The sequence below is a fragment of the Podarcis bocagei genome (assembly GCF_964188305.1).
Source record: "Podarcis bocagei genome assembly, chromosome: 10".
NCBI classification, from domain to species: domain Eukaryota; kingdom Metazoa; phylum Chordata; class Lepidosauria; order Squamata; family Lacertidae; genus Podarcis; species Podarcis bocagei.
Window position 1 is genome coordinate 68,346,811 of NC_138135.1, and position 22,121 is coordinate 68,368,931.

Below are 22,121 nucleotides of genomic sequence, written 5' to 3' on the forward strand. Positions count from 1 at the left end.
CCTAGCTAGGCTGCTGTCTCACCTTTGTTAAGTATAATGGTTTAATTGAAGTGAAATGAGAATGTCTAAATGTGTATTGGTGAATCCTCATGGGGATTTTCCATGAGGCTATATTTAAAGCAAAAAGATCTCACTGAGCTATAACTAGTGTTTATGGAAGACAATCTTACTCGGCTACGAGTGATCGCCAAAGAAGAAAATATTTCTTTAAGCAGTCTGACAGCCATTCTTCCCTAAAGTAATAAAACTTGTATAGCACTTGCGAATCTCCAAAGTTGAACTAGTTGAAGGAAGGTAGAAAATGTGAAAATAATCCTCCCATCAGATGTCAAGGAAATAAACAACTGACTTTTAGAAGACACCTGAAGGCAGCCCTGTTTAGGGAAGTTTTAGTGTCTGATGTTTTATTATTATTTTTAATATTTTGTTGGAAGCCACCCAGAGTGGCTGGGGAAACCCAGCCAGATGGGCGGGAAAGAAATAAATAAAGATAGATTACCTGTTGGTTAGTTTTTCTTCTCTGTGCTGAGAGTAAATCTTTGATCATGTGATGAAGGTAAAAAGCTAACAGTAAAAGACCCCTGACAGTTAAGTCCAGTCACGAACGACTCTGGGGTTGCAGCGCTCATCTCGCTTTACAGGTCGAGTGTTAGGTATTGGGTTTATCACATTTTATGTTACAAGGCGCGTTCTAACCAATCATAGAAGCGTTGGTAGACGAACGTTCTAAAGGAAGTAAACACATGCCCTTTTAACTGTCAACTGTCAACAGTCAGTTCATGCCTGGGATTATTATTGCGTTGTTCTGTCAGTTTGATTCTTGTGTTCCTATGAGTGAGCTGTTGTCACTGACAAATGTTGAATAAACTTAGCTTAGGAACCTATACTGCCTTGGGCTTCTGACTTTTTCCGAACATTTAACGTTGGCGACGAGGATGGGATCGATGAGCTCCCGCCGGCTGCCAGAGACCCAAGACCGCACCACAGCACCGCCGCCTGCCGCCTCGCAGTAAGCGCGACCTCACCGCCATGCTGGATTCAGCAAATAGTCCTGGAAACGAGACTTCGCAACCACCCACAATCGCACAGATCTGAGGATGGCTACGAGTCATAGTCGGCCACCACCAGACTTCGATATGAGCCATCCTGCAGAATGGCCACAGTGGCAAACATTTAACATCGAGGGAGCCGCAGACAGTTTTTCCAGGTCATGTAGCCAGCATGACTAAGCCACTTCTGGCAAACCAGAGCAGCACACGGAAACACCGTTTACCTTCCCGCCGGAGTGGTACCTATTTATCTACTTGCACTTTGATGTGCTTTCGAACTGCTAGGTTGGCAGGAGCTGGGACCGAGCAACGGGAGCTCACCCCGTCGTGGGGATTCGAACAGCCGACCTTCCGATCTGCAAGCCCCAGCCTCAGCGGTTCAGACCACAGTGCCACCCGCATCCCCGGTGATGAAGGTATTGAGTTGCGAATTCACCATCTTGAAAGGGTGGCAGCTGTTAGTCTCTCTGAAAGCTAGAGAGACAACAATGAGCTGCATAGCCTAAGGCCAATGGTGGCTGGAATGGGGTAGTAGTGACACAGTTTAGATTTTTGGAATCTTGTTTCTAAGATGATGCTGAGCCTTTGCTGGGCAGCACAAGACATTGTATAGATATTTTGGTTGTGTCTTTGATGCTTATGTTTTGTTTCAAAGAGTTCTGCCAGTAAAAGTTTGAATAATGCTTTTATGGGCCTGGACAATTATTCATTTCCAAAAGGAGTAAATGCTTCCAGTCGCTTCGAACTGAGCAATATTAATATCTGCAACAACCTTTCTCTCTGATACAGCCAGGTGGAACAGTTGTTGGTGGAGATAATCCCTGGAGCAAAACAGTCCGTCAGTCCTTCAGCTGATATGGCTACTAGTTCTTTCACATGATTAGTCATATGGCAAAATTCTGCTTGGGGATTTAAAAAAATAATACTGCTCAGCTAAAGCTGTTACAGCCGAAAGTAGAAGGAGAATGAATGCTTACTTTCATTTTAGAAACACAGCACCAAGTATGTTTCCTTCCAACTACTACTGGTGATTAGGGAAGAAAAAGAAGTTTAAGCTAAATCTTCTTTTATACATCAAATAACCTCACTCCCCAAATTCTCTATTCTCTTCTGATTATAAGGGAGCTCTTTAGCTGGTGATACCTCTGCTGGTTCTCATGTTGAAGTTTCTAAGACAGCTGTAAAAGCTTTGTGGGTTTTATCATAGAGTTGTAAGACCCAAGCCTGTGTACTTCTACAGATGGTTTAACAAAAACACTCCTTGCCATCCCCAGTTGAAGGATTCAGTGTCGATGCTTCATTTGTCAACATCTGGACGGAAGTTTCTCCATCTTCTAGTACCTTAATGGGTGAAGCGATGGATACCCACTAGAGATCATGCATTACTGTACAGTGGTACCTCAGGTTACATACGCTTCGGGTTACATACGCTTCAGGATTGGAAGGATTGGAAGGATATCAAAAGAGAAGATAGACAAGGACTGGAAGGCGTTTAAAGGATACTTGCAAAATTATATTGAAAAATCAGAACTCCTATTAGAATAAACAAGTTCCGTTATAAGTACTGAAATACTAAATAAGATGGATAACAATGTGTAACAGAAAAAGAAGCATAAATTGGTTTAAAAGTGTGTGAAAGAAAGGAATAGAAAGAAGGTAATCGTATTAGATGATTTTAATGGAGTCACCTCATTGGAATATGATTGTACAGTGGTACCTCGGGTTACATACGCTTCAGGTTACAGACTCCGCTAACCCACAAATAGTGCTTCAGGTTAAGAACTTTGCTTCAGGATGAGAACTGAAATCGTGCTCCGGCAGCGCGGCGGCAGCAGGAGGCCCCATTAACTAAAGTGGTGCTTCAGGCTAAGAACAGTTTCAGGTTAAGAACGGACCTCCGGAACGAATTAAGTACTTAACCCGAGGTTCCACTGTACTTCATAGACTTCAAAATGTGGTAACCCAGCCCTGTTCATGCTGGGATCTGCTTAGTGGTACCCCAGATGGACACCTCAAACCCCTGCTCTGGAATTACCACTTCCCTCATGCTTCGTGGCAAACTGTTTTCGAAACTAGAACAAAGAAAATCTCAAAAGCAGCTTTGATTGAACAGCAGACTCCCATACCCTGAGTGGGTGTGAATTAAAGATTCTATTGGGCATGCCAAAAAACCTTGGACATGCCTAAAAGAGCTCTTTGGGTTTTAGCCTGTAGTAATAGCTAGTAATAGCTAGAAGGCTGATCGCCGAAGAATTGATGCTTTTGAATTATGGTGCTGGAGGAGACTCTTGAGAGTCCCATGGACTGCAAGAAGATCAAACCTCTCCATTCTGAAGGAAATCAGCCCTGAGCGCTCACTGGAAGGACAGATCGTGAAGCTGAGGCTCCAATACTTTGGCCACCTCATGAGAAGAGAAGACTCCCTGGAAAAGACCCTGATGTTGGGAAAGATGGAGGGCACAAGGAGAAGGGGACGACAGAGAATGAGATGGTTGGATGGTGTTCTTGAAGCTACCAGCATGAGTTTGATCAAACTGCGGGAGGCAGTGGAGGACAGAAGTGCCTGGCGTGCTCTGGTCCATGGGGTCACGAAGAGTCGGACACGACTAAACGACTAAACAACAACAACAACAATAGCTAGTCTATTAGCCTGAACCCCAGTCTATAATGAGTAGCCATCAGCATTGCTCTGCCTATCTTTTATATAGCACTCTGCTATTGCTCACTTGAAAGGCAGAAATGACCATTTCTTCACTAATGGGTATCTCTGGGTCACCATTATAGCTAAAATCGTCTAAATAATGCTCATCCATGCAACTTTTATGAGTGTGCACACCCTAATTCTGTGACCACCTTTCTTCTGAATAGAAGTTAGAGGACAGGACATCTCAATGGACAGAAAATCTGGATTCAAGACACAGCTCACCTTGGCATAAATGGGCATGAATATATAGCATGACTCTGGTAAATAAAAATGGCTGAGTTTTCGGTGGCATTGCACTTTGCAGTATGCCCAGCAGCTGCCCTCTAAGCAAAGGTTTTTTAAAAAGGGGGAAAGGGGCAGCTGATCAGGTTCCCAGCACAGAAAAGCTGAAGTTTGGGCCTCCTGGGTACCACTGTCAATGACATCCCTGCCTGGAACTTGTCTGACTAAGGTGTGCATGAGGATGCTGTGACTCTCAAGATGTTGCTGGAATGAGACTCTCATCATCTCCACCCATTGGCCATGCTGACAGTGGATGATGGGAGTTGAAAGTCCACAATATCTAGAGTGCCACAGCTTCCCGATCTTTGCTGTGAGTTCTGGCTCTCTGCTTCTCTGTCTGGTCCACTTTACCTGGCTTTGACGGTAGTGGCCTTGCTTAGGAGATCTCGCTGAGACCACCATTTAGTTGGGAGTAAGGTCTACTGTTTTTCCTATTATTTTGGTCCTAGAAATATATCCCTACTGTTGATATGCATTATCTGCAGGTTGCTTAATCTTAGCATACATTTATTAGTATGACATCATTTGATTAACCTATCCATTCTTGTACAACTATTCATTTATTTAAAAATATCTCAGTACATCTTGCAATTAGTGAATTATCTTGAAACTTAATTTTATTGGATCTTTTTATTGGATTTGTATGGCGCTTTCAGCATACTTAACCACGAGGAAATGGCTGGTGGCGATGATGATATTTTAACAAAACAAAATCCAGAAACATGTGTAGAAACCCCAAGTTCCTTATTTCAATAGCCACTTCACACAACCAATCTATCATGTGGCAGTGACAGTTATCTGCCTTAAAAATATAGTTGTAAACCTTTTTATAGGGCTAGAGTTAAATTGATATGCTTTCAGCTTGTCCCATTGACAGATATTTCATATGTATGATAACAAATCTCTTTTTATGATAGTGGATCTTTGGTCATTTTCTTTTGTTATCTGGAATGGCTACTAAACATGAGCTCTCAGGGTTCACATTGAAATTAATTGTTACCGGAAAAGAAGAAATTTGTTCCATGGGAGCCTGACCAAAGTTGAGGCATTTATTCCTGAAGGTGATAAGAATGAATAAAGACCTTCTTCACTGAGACTGCATGCAAAACAGATTCTTTTCCCTTCATTAATGTCCTATTTCAAACTATACATTAAGAGCTGAAACACACTTATCAGCAGCTGCACTTGATTTATCTTACTGAGTTCTATCGCAGGTGATCAAAATTTTGAATAATTCTCCATTTTAACCTTTGCTCATACAAAATTAACACATTACGGAATTACCTAATTCTAGCCTCAGCTTTTCAGTGACATGTAAGTTTTGTGTGTGGATAAAGAGGTGTTTTTTTAAAACGTCAGAAAATATTCATAGAGTCAGTCTTCACTTGTAGCCTGAAGTGGTATAGATTTGTTACATGGAGCAGCTGAACATGGAGCTTGTCGGAAGAGAAACATATTTTCAGCAAAAGCGTGGGTTGCACCTTTTGCTGTAGCACTGTAGTTTCCATGCCCATTTCTAAAAAGGCAGGCCATTGCTGTGGACCAGGCATAGGCAACCTCGGCCCTCCAGATGTTTTTGGACTACAACTCCCATGATCCTTAGCTAACAAGACCAGTGGTCAGGGATGATGGGAATTGTAGTCCCAAAACATCTGGAGGGCCGAGGTTGCCTATGCCTGGTGTGGACTGCTGAAGCAAAAATGGAAGCAATTCCATTCCCAAACTTTAGTTGGGGGTAGAGTTTGCTTGACACCAATAAAGGAGCTCTCTCGCTCCTTCGTAATCTTTCCAGCATCCCACCAATGTTGGCTTTGCCAGCTGCCACTGGGAGCTGGGTAGGATTTTGGGGGGTACATCCTGACCGGCTTTCTGATGCACTTTTTTCACCGAGTTCACACCACTTTGATGTTTATTAGCATAGTAAGCACCCTGAGACATGGAGAGCACTCACTAACAACCATCTATTGTCAACTAGCTCAGGGGCTGCTTGGTTTGGTGTTTCCAGGGTCTGGCAGGTGCCACCTGGCAAACACTGAACAGCAGGAGTGGCTGGCACTGGTCAGGTCCTGCACAAACTCAGAGCTTCCCTTTATGGGTGTTAAGTAAAAAGATTCAATTGACACTGAAATGAGAATGCCTAAATGTGTGTTGATGATAAGCTTTAACATGAGGATTTTCCATGGGGCTGTATTAAAGCCAAGTAGAGCACTCTGAGCTCGTGCTGAGTTGATAAATAACTAACTGATTGTTGTTCTCTGGTAGCAAACATGTGAGTCTTGTAACCTTAGACCATGTGATGAAGGTATTGGGTTGCAAATCTCCATTTTGAAGGGAGTTGCCTTTGAGTCCTTTGTGTCACAAATTCCATGGAGCGAGGATATAAATGAAGCCCTCCTGAAGAGAGAGTAAACAGCCTAAGGCCAGTGGAGGCTGGACAGCAGGCTGTGAAAAGAGAGAGAGAGATTTGCTTCTAGGTCTTTCTGGATTATTTCATTTTTTCTAAGATGCTGAGCCTGTTCTGGATAGCACAAGATATTGTATGGATATATTTTTGGATGTATCCTTGATGCTTATGTTCTGTTTTTAAAAGAGTTTTGCCAGTAAAAGTTTGAATAATATGTTTTTTATGGGCCTGGACAATGCTTCATTTACAAAAGAAGTCAGTTTCTACGCTTCCAGTCACTTCAAACTGCACAATATTAATATCTGCAAAAGATGGGAAGATGTTTTTTTCTTGTCACCAAGCCAGCTTGGGAAAGGGAGTTTCTCTGTTGTGGTTTGGCCCTTAACAGCAAGCAGAAGGTTTTCTACAAGTTATTCCTGCTCACATTCGTAATTTTAGTGCAGGTTCTTCATTTGTTGGCATCTGTCTGTCTCAGGAACTCCATGTAAGCCTGGGCAAAATGATTGATGAGACTCTGTAGAGCTCCCTCTGAGTGATCTGTCACGACTGTGCCATCTGCAAATATCCTCTCTTGGCTAAGGAGCCACCACACTTTGGCTTGGCCTGGAAACATCCCAGGTCGGATAGGCCCTCAGGAACTTCAGGTGTGTTTGGTTCTTGATGTCATGGACCCATGCATCCTATGTTTCCAGTGACCTATGTAATTATACCGCCAGTGGCCTGATATATTGCAAATATACGTAGAATATATTTCCTTGAAAACATTTCTTAAGGAGTCCAATATTATGCACTCATATTTGCATGAGTAAATGACCCCCCATTTATTTTTCTTTTCAGCTGCTGGTAGAATATTTATTGCTTTTAAATGTTCTTGCAAAAATTATCTTCAAAGAGGCAAGCTTAGCTTGTGCAAATTAATGACCCTGAGTAGAATTCAGTTCGAAGCAATAATTCTTGTAGAAACAAAAATTTTGCACTTCAGCAAGTCTTTTGTTATCTGTACCAACATGTGAAATAATTTACACCCCATATTGACGACCCAGTGTAGCATTTTATGTATCATTGCAATCATGTTGTTATTTGAGGATGCTGTTAAGACTGAAACAAACATCTAACCCACAACATTCTAGAAGATATAAGTTAAGTCCTAGTAGTATATTTTTTCCTAAAGCATGCTTTATAAGCATTAAAATATTCATTAGGCATAGGCCTGCAACTGATCTCCCCAGGGCTCTGCCACCCGATAACATTACCAGCATCTCCTTGACCGCAACTCCCCCCTAGCTGCTGAGGTCCTCTCACAAACTCCGCAAAAACAAATTAGAGATGAGCTTGCAATATCTCCAAATCTGGGAGAGTTGTGTACAGCTATTAACCAAATGAAAAACAATAAAGCCAGCGGACCTGATGGGATACCTGCAGAAGTCTTCAAAGTGGGCAGAATTGAACTTACACAACAACTTCACAAGCTCATTGGGAAAACCTGGGAGAGAGAGGAGATCCCAGCAGACTTTAGGGATGCCAAATCATCAATCTTTTTTTTTTAAAGGTGATAGAACGGACTGTGGAAATCATCATGGCATCTCTTCAATAGCTATGGCCCGGCAAAATTATTGCAAGGATCTTAGCAAACCATCTCCTTACTATATCCAAGGATACACTTCATGGATCCCAAAATGGTTTTCAACCTTCTAGGGGACAGTGGATATGATTTTCATTGCTCAACAGCTTCAAGAAAAATGCAGAGAGCAAAACCAGATCCTGTATATGGCATTTATTGACCTGATTAAGGCCTTCGACATTTCATTGCTCCTTTCGAGCTGCATAAAACTTCTCTGTATTCTCAGAATTGGCCTCCACAGTCACTTATGGACTCATTGTTAAAATCGTGTTTATGGAAGACAATCTTACTCGGTCACCTTTTGATTTCCCTCCTGAATCTGTACAGTGGTACCTCGGGTTAAGTACTTAATTCGTTCTGGAGGTCTGTTCTTAACCTGAAACTGTTCTTAACCTGAAGCACCACTTTAGCCAATGGGGCCTCCTGCTGCCACCGCGCCGCCAGAGCCCGGTTTCTGTTCTTATCCTGAAGCAAAGTTCTTAACCTGAAGCACTATTTCTGGGTTAGCGGAGTCTGTAACCTGAAGCGTATGTAACCTGAAGCGTATGTAACCCGAGGTACCACTGTACAATCATATTCCAATGAGGTGACTCCATTAAAGTCATCTAATAAGATTACTTTCTTTCTATTACTTTCTTTCGCACACTTTTAAACCAATTTTATGCTTCTTTTTCTGTTACACATTGTTATCCATCTTATTTAGTATTTCAGTATTTATAACGGAACCTGTTTATTCTAATAGGAGTTCTGATTTTTCAATATAATTTTGCAAGTATCCTTTAAACGCCTTCCAGTCCTTGTCTATCTTCTCTTTTGATATCCTTCCAATTTCTCCCATTGTTTTGAATATATTGTAATACTTCAATAATTTGGCAAGCCACTCTGTTTTTGTCGGTATAATACCACTTTTCCAATTTTTCGCAATAGCCTTGTGGCTACTGTTGCGTATAAATATAATGTCTTGTCTTCTTCCTTTAGACTTCCTGGTACTATTCCCAATAGAAAACCTTCTGATGTTTTCCTAAATGAATATCTGAAGATTTTTTTTCATTTCATTGTATATTGTTTCCCCAAAAAAATTTGTTTAAACAATTCCACCATATATGCATCGTAGTACCTTTTTCAGTGTTGCATCGCCAGCAGACATCGCTACAATTTTTATTCATTTTTGCTATTCTTTCAGGTGTTAAATACCATCTATGTTGTATTTTAAGGTAATTTTCTTTCAATATATAACACATAGTGAATTTCATATCTTCTTTCCACAATTTTTCCCATTGTTCGAGCATATTTTTCCCAATATCTTGTGCCCATTTAATCATGGATGCTTTAACCAGTTCATCCTTTGCTTCCCACTCTAAGATCAGATTATATAATTTAGATATATTTTTTTATTTTTCTTGTATTAAGTATTTATCGAATTTTGATATTTCTTTTTCAAATACTATATTTTTGTCTTTCGCTAATCTATATTGGAACAAATCACTAATCTATTGGAACAAATCACTAATATGAGCTTTAATTTCTGTATAATCCTTTAGTTCCAATTCTGCATTTTCTTCCTTTAATACAGTTTTATAAGTAGCCCAATTTTCTTTCATATTTAATTTTTTCCCTGTGACACCAAGGAGTTTTCGGTTCTAGGAGTCTTTTCTATTTCTCCCGTATTTTATATATAGACTTTCTGACTATATACCCTAGGAACCCTTTATGTACTTTGACTTTCTAATCTATTAGGCATGCCATCCAAATCTCAGGTCTACTCCCTCTAAATCCAACACATCTGAATCTTCTAATTTAATCCATTCTTTTAGCCAGTTCAGACCCACTGCATCATGATATAACTCCATGTCAGGGAGGCCAAATCCTCCTCTTTCCTTCTTCTTTTTTTTTTTTTAAAAAAATGATATTTATTGAAAAAAGAATTTTTAAAATCACAAAGAAAAGAAAAAAACAAACTTACAGGGGAAAAAGACAAAAACAGAGAGAAAAAATAAAAAATAAAACCATCATTTTCAAATTCTCCACTTTCTTTACCTTCTTTCCATGACCTCCTCCTCCTCCCATCTCTTGTATCTTGATTAATAATTGTCACAGCAAATCCTTTCCATAGTTCATAATATTCTGCCATTACATTACATTACCTTGCTCTATTTTCATCTTATCTTATATAAAACCTTAAAACTTAAAATTTAAATCTTATTTTTACCAGCTTCTCATAACCTTTACCTTTTTACCTAATTCTTTAAACATTCTTACAAGAGCCTAGTAATTTCATTTCAACATTTTTGCAACTTTCATAAAAACATTTCTGACGATAAAAAAACAACAATCATCCAATCTTCTTCCAGCGTCCCCTCCCCCCGGTCCCGGGATTGTCAGTCCTTTTTGTCCCTCTTTCCTTCTTATCTATCATTATTTTATGGTTTATTCTTCATTTTTCCCCTGACCACATGAATTTGGCCAAATCTCTTTTCCTATTATTAAAACATTTCTCTCCTCCTAGTATTGGGATACTTTGAAATAAAAACATCATCCTTGGTAATATGTTCAACTTTATTACCAATATTTTACCTAATAAGGAAAGATTTAATAGGAAATATAAAGATATTTGTAATCCAACTGGGGTTCTTCTTTGTCTTCTGCCGCTTGTCGGCTTAATCCAAGGTATTAGAAGAAGTAAAAAGCCACATATAACACACGGTGAAATTAAAAGTTTCCAACTCTTTCCTCCAGGAGAAGATGAAAGGGGGAGGAGGGGGGTTAAAAGTCCCGATTTCAAAGCCTCCTTCCCTTAAACTGTAATTAATCTGGTAGCAAAATCCAACAGTATATCAGTATATCAAACGAAAAGCTTTGGCCGGGTATATTAAACTTTCCTTTTTTTTTTTATAAAATTTTTATTGGTTTTTCAGAATTTTTAAAGACAAACAAACACAGAAAGAACAAACATACATGTATAAATTCATAACATATTTTCATAAACCTCTTTTCTGGGACTTCCCCATACCTCCCCTTTCTGCATCCCAATGTCCAGAGTTTTGTAGCAACTCCCAATTGTTACTTTTCAACCTCTGTCAACTTAGTCCTCTCTATGTTCTGATCTTATATCACTGTATCCCTTTGTTTCTAAAAACCACAGCACATTAACATTCATTAAGTTTATAGTAGTCCTTAAGGTAACTTTTAAATTTTCTCCATTCTTCTTCCACCGTCTCTTTTCGTTGGTCACGGATTCTGCCTGTCATCTCAGCCAATGTCATATAGTCCATCACTTTCATCTGCCATTCTTCCAGAGTGGGTAAATCTTGTGTCTTCCAATACTTTGCGATGAGGATTCTTGCTGCTGTTGTAGCATACATAAAGAAAGTTCGGTCCTTCTTCGACACCAATTGGCCGACAATGCCCAGGAGAAAGGCCTCTGGCTTTTTAGGAAAAGTACATTTAAGTACCTTTTTCATTTCATTATAGATCTTTTCCCAAAAAGCCTTAATCTTCGGGCATGTCCACCAAAGGTGGTAGAAGGTACCTTCAGTCTCTTTACATTTCCAACATTTGTTATCGGGCAAATGATAAATTTTTGCCAGCTTGACTGGGGTCATGTACCACCTGTACACCATTTTCATAATGTTTTCCTTTAAGGCATTACATGCCGTAAATTTAATACCGGTGTTCCATAACCATTCCCAGTCATCTGACATAATGTTATGACCAACATCCTGTGCCCATTTAATCATGGCTGATTTGACTGTTTCCTCCTGTGTATTCCATTTCAGCAACAAATTATACATTCTGGATAAATTCTTAGTATTAGGTTCTAGCAGTTCAGTTTCTAATTTTGATTTTTCCATCTGGAAACCAATTTTCCTGTCCTGTTTGAAAAATTCCACTATTTGATGATACTGAAACCAATTTTGTACCTTATGCTTCAGTTTCTCATAGCTTTGCAATCTCAACTTATCTCCATCTTGTTCCAAAATTTCCCAATACTTCGGCCATCCGACCTCCATATTGAGTTTCTTCACTGCTTTGGCCTCCACTGGTGAGACCCATCTAGGGGTTTTGTTTTCCAAAAGGTCTTTGTATCTTCTCCAAACATTAAACAATGCTTTTCTAACAATGTGATTCTTGAAAATACTGTTAACTTTATCATACCATAAATATGCGTGCCAACCAAAAGAGTTGTTGAAACCTTCCAGATCTAAGATGTCTGTATTTTCGAGGAGCATCCATTCTTTCAGCCAGCAAAATGCTGCTGCCTCATAGTACAATTTCAAGTCCGGCAGGGCAAATCCCCCTCTTTCCTTCGCATCTGTCAGTATTTTAAATTTAATTCTGGGCTTTTTGCCCTGCCAGACAAATTTTGAAATATCCTTCTGCCACCTCTTAAAACATTCCATCTTATCCAGGATCTGCAAGGTCTGAAACAAAAATAACATTCTAGGCAATACATTCATTTTAATCACAGCGATTCGGCCTAGCATTGACAGTTTCAAATTTGACCAAATTTCTAGGTCTTTTTTAATTTCCGACCAACATTTTTCATAGTTATCTTTATACAAATTCACATTTTTTGATGTCAAATAGACCCCTAGATATTTCACCTTCTTGACCAGTGTCAACCCTGTCTCCTCTTGGAACTTCTCCTTTTCTGCATCTGTTAGATTTTTGCCTAAGACTTTGGTTTTTTGTTTATTCAGCTTGAATCCAGCTACCTGGCCAAACTGTTGTATTATTTCTAACACCTTTTTCGTACTAGCGTTTGGCTCTTGCAAAGTCAATACTAGGTCATCTGCAAACGCTCTTAACTTGTAATGTTTAGCTCCGACCTGGACACCCTTGACCTGCTGGTCTTCCCTTATCATATTCAGCAACACCTCCAGGACTGAAATAAAAAGTAATGGGGAGATTGGACACCCTTGTCGTGTTCCTTTCTCTATCTTAAGTTCCTCCGTCACTACATTATTTACAATCAATTTAGCTTTTTGTTCAGAATATATTGCAGCCATACCATTCTCAAAACCTTTACCTACCCCCATCCCCTGAAGATTCTTTAACATAAAGCTCCAGGAAATATTATCAAAGGCTTTCTCCGCGTCCACAAAGATCAATACTGCTTTGGTGTTTATATTCACCTCTAGCTTTTCCAAAATGTCTATCACATTTCTAACATTGTCTGCCAGGTGTCTTTTAGGGAGAAAGCCTGCCTGGTCCCTATGAATCTTCTCCATCAACACTCTTTTAAGTCTTTTTGCCAAAATGTCTGCAAAAATTTTGTAATCCACATTGAGTAAAGATATTGGGCGGTAGTTCTTCAATTGAGTCTTTTCAGTCTCTGTCTTTGGTATGAGTGAAATATATGCTTCTTTCCACGATTCAGGTGCCCTTTTTCCCTCAAGGATCTCATTACAGACTTCTTTCAGTGGTTGAATCAACCATTCCTTCAGTGATTTGTAGTATCTTGAAGTCAGCCCATCTGGTCCTGGAGATTTGCCTAGTTGCATATTCTGGATGGCAGCCTCTATCTCTTGCTCTGATATTCTCTGGTTCAAATCAATCTTGTTTTGATGAGAGATTTTTTGTAATCCAAATTTTCCAAGGAATTTGTCTATATCTTCTTCATTTTGCGGGCCTTGGGTATAAAGCTTTTTAAAATAGCCTAAGAAACAGTTTCTAATCTCATTAGGTTTAGATATGTTCTTTCCATCCACTTCTAGACTTGTGACTGTATTTAATTTCTGCCTTTTCTTCAATTGCCATGCCAGAAGTTTACCACATTTGTTTGCCGATTCGAATGTCTTTTGCTTCATCTGTTTTATCTTCCATTCAATCTCTAGGTTCATCAATTCCATATATTGTGACTGATATAGCTTAATCTCTCTTAAAATCTCCTGGGACTTTGGCTTTGCTCTTAGTTTTTTCTCTCCTTCCTTTATCTTTTCCAAAATCTTTTCTTTTTTCTCATTCTGTTTTTTCTTCTTTATTGAGTTTTGTTGAATCAAGAAGCCTCGCATCACGGCTTTACTTGCGTCCCAGATCACTCTTTTCTCTACGTCAGCCCTCAAATTTATTTCAAAATAGTCTTTTAAAGTTTTTTGGGCCTTCGTAAGAATTTCCTTGTCTCGAAAGAGGGTGTCATTCATTCTCCATCTAAATTGACCAGTTGATGTTAGTTTCATTTCCATCTTCACGGCGTTATGGTCGGAGCAAGTTTTTGGGCAGATTTCTACCTTCTTAATCTTTGGAGCCATACCACTAGTAATCCAGATTTGATCGATTCTGGTCCAGGTCAGCATTGCTTGGGAGAAAAAGGTTCCCTCTCTCTCCAGAGGGTTCCTTACTCTCCATATATCTATCAAGTCCATGTTTTCAGTCATTTCAAAGAAAGTCTTAGGCAGTCTCCCTTCCTTAGTGATTGTTAGTCTTTGTGACTTATCCATATTCGTGGAGACCACGCCATTCATGTCTCCCATCATTATCATATTATAGTCCAGATAGTCCGTAAGGGTTTCATGAAGTCTCTTAAAGAATTCAGATTTGCCTTCGTTTGGTGCATAAATTCCAACAACTAACAGTTTTTCTCCTTGTACTTGTATCTCCACTGCCAAGTATCTCCCTTGTTCATCTTTAAAAATCATTTTTGGGGCCCATTTTTCTTTCACATATATTACAACTCCTCTTTTCTTAACTTTATCTGATGAAACAAATTCTTGTCCTAGCCTTTTGTTTATAAGTAGTCTCCTATGGGCTCTGGTTATGTGTGTTTCTTGTAGGCATATCAAATCCAATTGTTCTCTGTTCAAAATGTGAAATACTTGTCTTCTCTTCAAAGGCCCATTCAGTCCATTACAATTCCAACTAAGGAATTGTAGAGCCATCTTATTGTTTTCTTATAGCTCCTCCAACAGCTCCAAGTTGTTGCTCTTCTTCTGATGGTAATGGTTTCTGTCCAATCGAAAGGTTGAGAATGTCTAGTGCTCTCCTCTGTTCTGCCAGTACGTCCACAGTCCCCTTCTGGAGGTCCTCCTGGTGTCTTGCCAGAAATTTATCTTTATCTTGGATTGTCTTTATTTTCACCTTTTTTAATTTATAGTCAAATGACAGTCCTTGTGGGAATTCCCACCTAAAACGGATGTTGTTTTTCTTTAGCAAGAGGGCCAAATCCTTGTAGAAGTTTCTTAAGTCCAGGATGTATTTTGGGATGTCTTTAAAGATCTGTACAGTTGAGTTACCAATTTGAAGGGCCTTTTGAAAGTGTAATCCTAGGATTTTGTCTCTTTCTTCCTTGGATCTGAGTGTAATCAAGCAGTCTCTCGGGGTCTTTCTGTCCTGTTTTTTGCCCAGTCTAAAAGCTGTTGTGATTTTAAATTCGTCTTCCTCCAAATCCCAACAGCCCACAAACTCCCGTGTCAGATATTCCGCGAGATTGTCTCTCTCATTCTCTGGAACCAACCTTAGTTTTAAGTTTCTCTCTTTTCTCTGTAAGTCCCATAAGGCCAAAGTTGCATCATGCTCATAGACCTTTTTGGCAATCGGTTCTAGTCTCTCCTGCGTCTCTCCAGCAGCAGCTTTCGCATCCTCGGCAATTTGGCGTGTGGTTGCGTTTTCCTCTACCAGTTTGTTGATAGATTCTGTATTCTGATTTAATCTTGCTGATATCTCTGTTAATTTTTGCGTATTTTCTGAAGTTTGTTTTGTCAAAGACTCCAGAGTTTGATTTATCTTAAGCAAGGCATCTGTCACCGCTTCCATAGAGGCAGCTGCTGCTTTTTCCTGTTCTGTTATTCCTGCTGGTCCTGGAGCTGCAGCTGAAATTGAGCCTCTTTTCTTTGACGACTGCTGTTGCAGCTGTTGTTGTTGTTGTCTTATTTTAGCTCTTGTGACAATCTCTTCCTGTGTACCACTCATGTCAAGGTCACTTCCCACGGGAGCTGTTCTGCTGGGAAATTCCACTGTCCTGGGCCGTGTCAAACATTCATTACCCTCTAGGGGGAGCAAATCAAAATGGCCATAAAGTAAAAAGTTCAAATACAAGAACAAAGGAGAATGTCCAAAGGTGTAAAAAAGAAGGATTTTACAGTCAGAGTCAATATTGCTATAAACTTGTAGCTGCAAATTGCCACAGTTTCACAGTTTCACAGTTTCACAGTCTATGTTGTTTCCCCTTGTATTACACTGTGGCCAATCACTGTATAAACTTTGTATCACAGTATCATAGTATTACTTTGTGGGCAAAGTCGGTTCAATGAGCTATTGCTCTGAGAAGGCAGACCGTTTCGTGCTTTTAGAGCGAGACAGCAGAGGATTTTGCTTGAAATAGATCTTGCAGATTTACAGTCTCATTCGTCTCCCCTCTGCCCTGCTAGCTAGAGGGGAGATCCAAAATCCCCGTGCCCGGTTCAGTTACTTAGAAAGCAAGTTTCATCGGATGCAAGTTTAAAGTTCCGCTGCTTTAAATTTCATGCAGTCGGGGGGAGGCAGACTTCCTTGATTTAACCCCCTGCTTTCAGCTCAATTTCTAAAGTTTCCCAATTGTTTTTCAGTTCCTACTCACGGGAATTCAGTCCAAATTTCTTTTCAGGAAGGAATCGGCGCTCTCCGCTAATGGCGACGCGGCTTCACTTCGCAGGCTGGGTAGCGACTCTCAGCACCGCGCTCACTCCCGATGTCGATCCGTAGCCTTTAAAAAGGCTCTTTCACGGTACCGGGGGGCGCAAATGGTGCCCACCGAGTCTCCTTGTTCTCAGGCTTCAGCGCCTGGGATTTTAGGGGTCCCCCGCTCGCCGTAGCGGGTAAGACCCGAACTTGCGAAGCAGTCCTTCTCCGGAGCTCGGAGGCAGGACCGCCATTAAGCGCTGGCACCGACCGGAAGTCGGGTATATTAAACTTTCCAAAGCTGTTTGTTAATGCAAGCCTCAGTTTATTAGCTAAAATTAGCAGGGCTTTCCCAGTCCAAAAATGGTGGAGTGTGACGAATTTAAGTTTAAGCCGCTGGCAGGATAGAATCTGGCCAGAGAAGAAAAGTAGATTCCTCTTGCTTCACTCGCCACCTGTTGGTCCTTCATAAAAGCTCGATCCTGTCTCCGGATTTATTGACAAAACCCGGGGAGCAGGAAAGCACCACCGGGCACCACCGGGTGCTACGTCCACCAAGATAATCCTCTTGGGGTTCCGAGGTCTGCGTAGCCTTCACAGAGCTTCTAAAACCCCCGCATTGCTCCAGATTCCCCAGAGGGCTATTTCGCACGTCTTTCGAACAGCCACGCCTCCACCGGAAGTCCACCTTAAGCCCATTCAATGTCCTCAATAAGCAGGTCTTCTGGAAGAGAATGAAAAAGAGAGACTGAATTAACAGCCTCTCTCAAGAAAGTCCTCTAAACTATACCCAAACCCAAGGGCTCAACCACCTCAGCTTTTGTAGCTGGAGTCAGTCAGGGCCCTACCTACTGAGGCGGAGTGAAAAAGGCCTGCAAGGCACAGCAAATACAGCAAGAAGGCCTAAGTGAGAAGTCCCCAAGGTGTGCAGATTCATTTACCTTCTTTGGGTTCTGGCAGCTGATGTTCGTCTGTTGCTTTCTGCAGAGGAAAGAGAAGGCTGCATCAGACGCCTTTTGTGTCACTACAAAACCCACCATTAGCTGGTGCAAGAGAGCCCACAAGCAGGCCCTGTTGGGATACTGCCAGGGAGACATCATCCATCAAGGCCCCACGTCGATTCCGGACGTCCATCGATCTCCCGTAGACACGCAGTATCAGCAATTAGCGACACGAGCTCCAGAAATAGCTTGCCACATTCCAGAGCTAATGCACGCTCTATCAGCAGATAATGCACAGCGAAAGATGCACTAAGGAGAGCATTGTTTAAGTTTATTCAGCGTTGGTCAGAACAAAGGGGAAAAAAACATGACTGCCTGCTTCAGTGTCCAGGCACAGAGAGAGAGAAACGAAAGCAACAGAAAACATAAACTTCCTGTGAACAGGAAATACGCAGACTCTGTGACTCACAAAGCCTGCTCCCTTTTAAGGTGGAATGGAAATATCCTAACAAGCCTCCCTCAGGCTTGGGCCCCATCCCTTGCCCCAGAGGACCTCCATGGGCCCTGCAGCCTCCTGAAGGGCAGAGGTGGAAGGGCAGCACCAGGGAAGAGGGCAGGTCATGCCTCTGGCATCATCCTGACACCCCAGGGAAACACGCCACATTAGCTGCATTAGTTGCCTCTTGGAGGGTGGGGGTGGAAGGATTCAGAGACTACAGAACTTGGGGCAAAGACCACAGTCAGCAAGCAGAGGGTCTGGGGGATCCACTCCCTCCTCTTTTGTTCCCCCCAGTACTAACCTCAGGCTTCGGAAGAGTCATGAAGAACTTTGGCACAACTGCAACAAGAGAAGGACATGGGGACAGGTTAGTTCGTCCCTTTGCAGCTTCCAAGATTATTCTAATAATCTTCTGCTTGGTTCCCCTGCTTCTACACTCCTACTACAGGGGTGGCAAACCCCAGGCATTGGGGGGCCAGTCTTGGCCTGCAGCCCCCCGAATGCGGCTCACAAGAGAATGTGGCCCTCTAGCTGACCGCTGTCCCCCTGCCCTGTCCTACCAGCTGCCTCAGCCTCCAGCTTCCACTAGAAATGCTTCCTCTCCTCTCTCTTTTTTTAAAAATAATTTTTATTGAATGGTTTTATGTTACAAAAAACAATACAGCCACACTACCACAAAATATAATTAAGAAATAAAAATAATATACATCGATATTTAGTTTGTTATTTGTTATTTACCGTCTTATTTCCTCCCAAACATTGCACACAACAACACACATATGTGCAGACACCCACACACCCACACCCGCACAGAAAATGATAATAATGAAAGTAAATAATTTTCCCCCTTTTATCTTCCAAAATCTTTTCTTCAGCTTTGACTTCCTGTCAAGTCCCTTTGCACATATTTTATCTTACAATGGAATGTACACAAAACAATAAACCTTTCTATATAATTTTTCTAATACATTCTGAAAACATAATAAATCCTTAATTGTAGTCCATCTCCTTTTTGTTCCTTTATCACTCGAATGCTAGCATGGAGTCAAAACTATTATTGTATTTTTGAACATATTTTTTATAAACATCCCATTTTCCCACTAATTTTTGCTTTGAGTTTCCTCTGAGTTTACTAGTCAGTTGAGCTGTCTCCACCAATTCCTGTAATTTGATTTGCCAATCTGTTATTTTTGGAGCCTCGTGATCTTGCCATCCCTTGGCCACAAGTATACGAGCCACTGTGGTTGCATACAAAAAATACCTCTCTTAGATTTTTTTGGGATCTCTTTATCTAAAATACTTAATAGAAATGCCTCCGGTTTTTTAGTAAAAGTTATCCCCGTTATCTTTTTTAATTCATCGTATATTTCCCCCCCCCAAAATCTTAATCTTTCCACACGTCCACCACATGTGGATCATGTCACCGTTATTTCCTCCACATCTCCAACAAACATTCGCCAAATTTTATACATTCTTGATAATCTGGATGGAGTGAGGTATCACCTATGAGCCATTTTCATCATGTTCTCTCTCATATTATAGCTGGCTGTAAATTTCAAATTTACCTTCCATAAGTTTTCCCAATCTTTTAGCATAATTGGACAGCCCACATCTTGGGCCCACTTTATCATTGAAGCCTTAACGTCCTCATCCATTACTTCGTAGTCTAAAAGAAGTCTATACATTTTTGCGATTATTTTAGTTTTACTATTCAGTAATTTTCTTTCAAATCTTTTCATAACCTATCTGCTTATCCTGTCTGAACATTTCATTCACCTGGAAGTAATCTAGCCAACTAGAAAAGTGATGTTTTATTTTCTCATAACTTATCAATATTAGTTGACCCTCCTCCTCCCTTAATATTGTGTTATACGTTATCCAGTTCTCTTTGATGTTGTTGTTTTTTTTAACAGCGATTGCTTCTAATGGAGAGTTCCATCTTGGGGTTTCTGTTCCAAATATCTTTTGTATTTTCCCCACACCTTATATATAGCATTTCTTATTATATGATATTTTTTTTCCATATAGATGTTTATTTATTTTCCAAAAAAAAAGAAAAAGAAGAAAAGTAAGAAAAGAAGAAAAAATAAACATACAGAAAAAAGAAAAACCAACAAATGCACATAAATCCAACAAGAAATACATACATTAAAAAGATTTTTCCACCCAAAAAATTACATTGTCATTTCTTTTCTGGACTTCCTTCAGCTTGTCCGTAAATCTTTCATAGCAATAATCAAAGTCACACATTTCCTGGCTCATATTGTCATTGCATTTCTTATTATATGATTTAAAAAACTTCGGTGCGCCTTTATTTTCCCATAATTAAGATAGCCATGCCATCCAAAACGTGTGTCATGACCTTCTAGATCTAAAATATCCCAATTTTTTAAAAAACACCAATCTTTCAACCAGAGAAGACATGAGGCTTTGTAATATAGCTTCAAATCCAGTAACCCGAAGCCACCTCTTTCTACAGTATCTATTAATATCTTATGCTTTAATCTTGGTCTTTTACCCTTCCACAAAAATTTAGAAATTTCTTTTTGCCACTTGTCAATACTGCTGGTCTTTCCTATAATTGGAATCGTTTGGAATAAAAAGAGTAGCTTCGGTAAGACTATCATTTTAATTACCAAAATACGGCCCAGGAATGCTAAGTTTAGGCTTGTCCATGTCTCCAACTGTCTTTTGATATCTTTCCAACAATTAATATAATTATCTTCATACAAGTTAATATCCTTTGGTGTTATCCATAATCCTAAATACTTGATTTTGGGGTAGATTTTAATTTGTATTATTTTTTCTAATTCTGCTTTTTCATCTGGCGACAAATTTTTAACTAATAGTTTTGTCTTGTTTAAATTCAGTTTGAACCCCGCAACTTTACCGTAGGCATATATTATTTCCAACGCCTTTGTTAAACTCTGTTTTGGTTGCTCTGTAGTTATAATTAGATCATCAGCAAATGCCCTCATTTTGTAACTTCTATTTCCCAGCATAATCCCTTTTATTTCTTTTTCCTCCCTAATTCGTTTACATAAAACTTCCAATGTTAGTATGAAAATTAAGGGGGATAGTGGGCAACCTTGTCTGACCCCTTTACTGATTTCAAACTCCTGTGATAAATTCCCATTTATTATGATTTTAGCTTTTTGTTTTGAATTTATTGCTTCAATCCCTTTTATATACTGTATACCAAAATCCATATGGTGTAATAGACCTTTCATAAATTTCCAGGAGACCCTATCGAAAGCTTTTTCAGCATCTATGGCCATTAAGACTGCCTTCTTTTCTATTCTTAAGTCTAAATACTCTAATAAGTTTATAATGTTTCCAGTGTTGCTATAAATGTGCCTCCCGGGCAAAAAGCCAGCTTTGTCATTGTGTATAGTCATCTGGAATACTTTTTTTGATCTTTCGGCTAAAATATTTGCATATAATTTATAATCGCTATTTAGGAGTGTGATAGGCCTATAATTGTTAATAAGTAGATTGTTCGTTCCCTGTTTCGGAATTAATGCAATAAGGCTGTCTTTCCATGAGTCCGGCATGGTTCCATCTTTTAAGATGTTGTTCATGATACTTCTTAATGGGTCAGACAGTATGTCCTCAAATTTTTTATAATATATTGCCAGTAGGCCATCTGGCCCTGGTGACTTTCCTATCTTTGCTTCCTTAATTGCTCTTTGAATTTCGAACAATGTAATAGGGGCATTCAACAGTTCTTTTTGTTCTTTAGTAAGTTTCTGAAGACCGTTCTGTTCTAAATATCCTTTAACTTCTTCTGATGTTTCGTTTCCTTCCTTATAGAGTTCTCTAAAGAATTCGACAAATCGTTTCTCTATTTCTTTAGGGTTGTTTATTATTTTGCCTTCGCACTTAACTCTGTTTATAAGCCTTTCTGCCTCTCTCTTCTTTAATTGCCATGCTAATAACCTTCCTGGTTTATTAGAATGTTCAAAGGTTTTTTGTTTCAATAATCTTAGTTTCCAGTCCATTTCTGCATTTATTAGCATTAAATAT

At 39.9% G+C, this 22,121-nt stretch overlaps 1 protein-coding gene and 2 long non-coding RNA genes across 4 annotated transcripts in view; 1 reads left to right on the forward strand and 2 right to left on the reverse strand.

Annotated features, from left to right (window-relative positions):
- The first annotated feature begins 781 nt into the window (after positions 1-781).
- LOC308596697 overlaps positions 782-22,121 on the forward strand; it is a 49,211-nt gene continuing 27,871 nt past the window's right edge. The window contains exon 1 of the long non-coding RNA XR_014012664.1: positions 782-1,465. This is a non-coding gene — a long non-coding RNA (uncharacterized lncRNA). The remainder of the gene's footprint in view (positions 1,466-22,121) is intronic.
- Positions 10,599-17,128, reverse strand: LOC308596670. Its single transcript, XR_014012635.1, has 2 exons — positions 16,927-17,128; positions 10,599-10,914 (listed from the first exon to the last, which is right to left on the reverse strand). It is a non-coding gene; the product is annotated as an uncharacterized lncRNA (long non-coding RNA).
- LOC308596611 (uncharacterized protein) overlaps positions 17,135-22,121 on the reverse strand; it is a 60,845-nt gene continuing 55,858 nt past the window's right edge. For both annotated transcript variants that reach the window (XM_081211886.1, XM_081211885.1), the window contains 2 exons: positions 17,597-17,636; positions 17,135-17,379 (listed from right to left, as the gene is read on the reverse strand). In XM_081211886.1, coding sequence (XP_081068012.1) covers positions 17,345-17,379; positions 17,597-17,636 — 75 coding nt within the window. In that variant the 3' untranslated portion in view covers positions 17,135-17,344. The remainder of the gene's footprint in view (positions 17,380-17,596; positions 17,637-22,121) is intronic.